The following is a 3,922-nucleotide window of genomic DNA, read 5'->3' as shown; positions in this document are numbered from 1 at the left end:
CTTGAAATGAATGATTATTAGAGGAAAGATTTAGAGGCAAAATATCTTGCTTTAGACCAGCTGACAGAACTGGAAAAATAGACTAATTTTCTAGCACTCAATTCCTTCCTCAGGTTATTATCCCTGAGATGCATTGATAACAGATCAGCACACCAATAACAATTGGTTGAGGTGCACAAGCATCTGTGTTTACTGTCAGTTTGCCAGTACCTAAGAATATTGTACTACATTTTTGGGTTTGATACATTACCCTGTTAAATAACTGCTCTTGTAAATAAGATGACCATTGTTTTCAAAGGGCTGCTCTAGAAAATACACCTGTAATTTTGCATCTAGGAATTACTCATGTGAGTAAAGTGGACCCTGTACCCTGCACAGCTATATAACAAATCAGTGATTCTGTGCTCAGTTTTCAGAGGGAAATTACAGAACATGACCATGTCACCAGGAAATCCTCACTTACAAGGATTTCCCCATAAATACGTATGTCATATAATTATGTTCTTTATTTTGGCAGTGTTTTTAACATCTTTGGGCATACTGCACACATAAAGGTAACATCTTATGTTAAGATGAAAACCCATTCATCTCCGTGAATTTAAGTAAACTCTCTGATGCAACTATGAGTACTACAGCAAGGATTCAGTAAGAATGTCACTGCAGTGATGCCAACTGGAAGGCAAAATGGTTTACCATTTAATTTTATATATTTTACACTAGTTTTTTGTTATAAATTTCAAGGGAATACATATGTCTATAGGGTTTAATCCTATAGTATTTGTATATGTATGTATATTCCCCTGCAGACCTTCAATAGAATAGATGAGCTCATGGTACAAAAACAAATAAGATCTTAGCACTGATTATATTACTGCTCCTGAGCTGCATATGCTAAAGTGCTAGGCAGGAAGGTGGCCTAGTAAAAAGGTTGTGTCTTTCGCTCTGGAAGCTTCTTTTGAAGCTTCAACAAAATTACAATAAGCTTGCGAGAAAAAGCAAAGCAAAGCGACCCCCTCCCCCATCCAATCTTTTCTTTGTTCTGATTATGTGGGTGAGAAAAGGAGGAACCGAGAAGCCAGTGCAACTCTGGGAGCTTTCATCGCCCAGATTACGACTGTCATCACCAGTAAGTGGGGGGTTACCGCTAGAGCCCTTCCCGCGCCCGCCCACTCTCTTTAACAAGTAATCCACGCGTGAGGCCCCGCTGTGATCCGCTGACTCCAGGGAGGTAGAAGGGAGGGGTCGAGGCGGTGCGCGGCCGCGGTGATGCCCCTGCCTGCCCAGGATAGGCTCCGCGCAGCACCCTGCGCATCTAGGCGAGTCTTGGCCGCCCCTTCGGCGCCGCCTCCCTTCCTGGCGTAGCCCCCCCGCGGCACCTCTGGGATGCACCGCAGTTCCCTGGCTGAGTGGGGCGGGGCGGTGGGTGTGCACAGGAGCTCCGCTCTCTAGAGAGGGCTGGCGCGGAGTCCTCGCGAGGGTCGGCCGACGGGGCGGGATGCCGCTGCCTGGTAGGCGGGCTAGGAGCGTGGGTAAGGGCTGCTGGCAGCGGGGGCGCGGAGGAGCCGGGATTCTCCTTGACGTCAAGCGCAAATAAATGCCCGCGCGTTCATATCCGGGTTCCCGCGCGGCTTCCTCGCGCTCCACTCTGCCGCGCGCCGCCGAGCACTGAGCGCGGGGGCGTTTCGGGCCGCGCTGCGCCGTGTCGGGGAGGGCGTCCGCCCGCCTGCCCGCCCCGAGGTGCCCACGGCGGCAGAGCGGGCAGCGCAGCGCAATATGCCTGCCGCCGCCTGCTGCCGCCGCCGCTGGCCATGGAGATCGCGTTGGTGACTCTGGAGAACGGCGGCGCCACGGCCATCGCGGCCAGCGATGATGCCGCGGCCGGCGGCGACGGTAGAGCCCGCTCTCGCCGCCGAGGCAACCTGCTCCGCATCGCCAGCGCCGCCGCGCTGCACCTGAGCGACAGCAAGGAGGACGCCCGGCCGGCGGCGGCGGCGGACGAGGAACCGCAGCGGCTGCCGCGTGACCTGCGCATAGACAACCCCGACGGGCGGGCAGTGCGCGGGACCTCGCCGCCGCCGCCCCCTCCGCGGCCGCCGCCGCGCGCCACGCACCTCTGCACGGCCGAGATGAGTCCTCCGGAGGAAGGTGGGCACCGGCTGGGCATGGCCATGGCAGCAGACGGAGAGGAGGAGGATGTGGCCACAGCAGCAGCAAGCTGGGGTGCCATGCACCACCAGCGGGTGCTGATCAACATCTCGGGGCTGCGCTTTGAGACCCAGCTGGGCACCCTCAACCAGTTCCCCAACACGCTCCTGGGTGACCCGGATAAGCGCATGCGCTATTTTGACCCACTCCGTAATGAGTACTTCTTTGATCGGAACCGGCCCAGCTTTGATGGGATCCTCTATTTCTACCAGTCTGGGGGCAAGCTCCGCAGGCCTGTCAATGTCTCCATCGATGTCTTTGCTGACGAGATCCGCTTCTACCAGCTGGGTGAGGAGGCTATGGAGCGGTTCCGGGAGGATGAGGGCTTCATCAAAGAAGAGGAGAAGCCCCTGCCCTGCAATGAGTTCCAGCGCCAGGTCTGGCTCATCTTTGAGTACCCTGAGAGCTCCAGCTCAGCCCGGGCCATTGCCATCGTCTCTGTGCTGGTGATCCTCATCTCCATCATCACCTTCTGTCTGGAGACTCTGCCTGAATTCAGAGATGAGAGGGAGATGTCCATGCCCCTGCCCCCACAAAACGAAGTCTTGAATGGCACAGTTGGGGATTCCCCACCCATTCAGCCACCCAGCAGCCTCTCCGACCCCTTTTTCATTATTGAGACCACCTGTGTGATCTGGTTTACCTTTGAACTCCTAGTCCGCTTTTTTGCCTGCCCCAGCAAGCCTGAGTTCTCCCGCAACATCATGAACGTCATTGATATTGTGGCCATCATCCCCTACTTCATCACCATGGGCACTGAGCTGGCCCATGAGCAGCAACAGCCTGGGACTAGCAGTAGCAACGGAGGTGGGGGCCAGCAGCAAGCCATGTCTTTGGCCATCCTCAGAGTCATCCGGCTGGTGAGGGTCTTCAGGATCTTCAAGCTTTCCAGGCACTCTAAGGGGCTACAGATCTTGGGACAGACTTTGAAAGCCAGCATGAGAGAGCTGGGCCTCCTCATTTTCTTCCTCTTCATTGGAGTGATACTTTTCTCCAGCGCTGTATACTTTGCTGAGGCCGATGACCCTGAGTCTCATTTCTCCAGCATCCCTGATGCTTTTTGGTGGGCAGTAGTGACCATGACCACTGTGGGCTATGGGGACATGCGGCCTGTCACTGTGGGAGGCAAGATCGTAGGTTCCTTGTGTGCCATAGCTGGTGTGCTCACCATCGCTCTGCCTGTCCCTGTCATTGTATCCAACTTCAACTACTTCTACCACCGTGAGACTGATCATGAAGAGCAAGCTATTCTCAAGGATGAACATAGCAATGCTCAGGGTAGCACAGCTGGGGGAGATGCAAAAAGAAGATGCAGTAAAAACTCTCTGAACAAATCTGTTGTGCACTTGGAAAACAGTGAGGGGTTCAACAATGGTACTAGTTCTTTAGAGAAAACCAATATCAAAGCTAAAAGTAATGTAGATCTCAGAAAATCTCTCTATGCACTCTGTCTGGACACCAATAAGGAAACAGACCTGTAAGGAAAGGAGTTTGAGTTCAGAGATGCAGAACGATTTGCTAGTGTTGAAAGCTTACTACTAATGTTATTCTTCTGGTAACATTTAGTATTTTAAATCAGGCTATATTTTATAAATTCATCACTACTCTGAGCATACTGCCAGGAATGCATGTTTTTTTAAGTTCTTTGAGACACTTGTTTTTAAAATAGACTAAGAATAATCTACACTGCGTGATGCAGGAGCAGGTAAATTATGAC

The 3,922-nt window shown here is 52.7% G+C and overlaps 1 protein-coding gene across 1 annotated transcript; it reads left to right on the top strand.

Moving 5' to 3' along the window:
• Positions 1-1,808: 1,808 nt before the first annotated feature.
• LOC134137801 (potassium voltage-gated channel subfamily A member 5-like) lies at positions 1,809-3,686 on the top strand. The gene has a single exon (XM_062570880.1). The coding sequence runs from the start codon at positions 1,809-1,811 to the stop codon at positions 3,684-3,686; it is 1,878 nt and encodes a 625-aa protein (XP_062426864.1).
• The last annotated feature ends 236 nt before the right edge of the window (positions 3,687-3,922 follow it).

Source organism: Rhea pennata, chromosome 1 (assembly GCF_028389875.1).
Source record: "Rhea pennata isolate bPtePen1 chromosome 1, bPtePen1.pri, whole genome shotgun sequence".
NCBI classification, from domain to species: domain Eukaryota; kingdom Metazoa; phylum Chordata; class Aves; order Rheiformes; family Rheidae; genus Rhea; species Rhea pennata.
The sequence above is the reverse complement of the archived record's forward strand: the minus strand, read 5'-3'. Positions and strand labels throughout refer to the sequence as shown.

What these genes read in the sequence shown, in the direction of transcription:
- LOC134137801 (XM_062570880.1), top strand. Translation starts at nt 1,809, where the DNA reads ATGGAGATCGCGTTGGTGACTCTGGAGAACGGCGGCGCCACGGCCATC.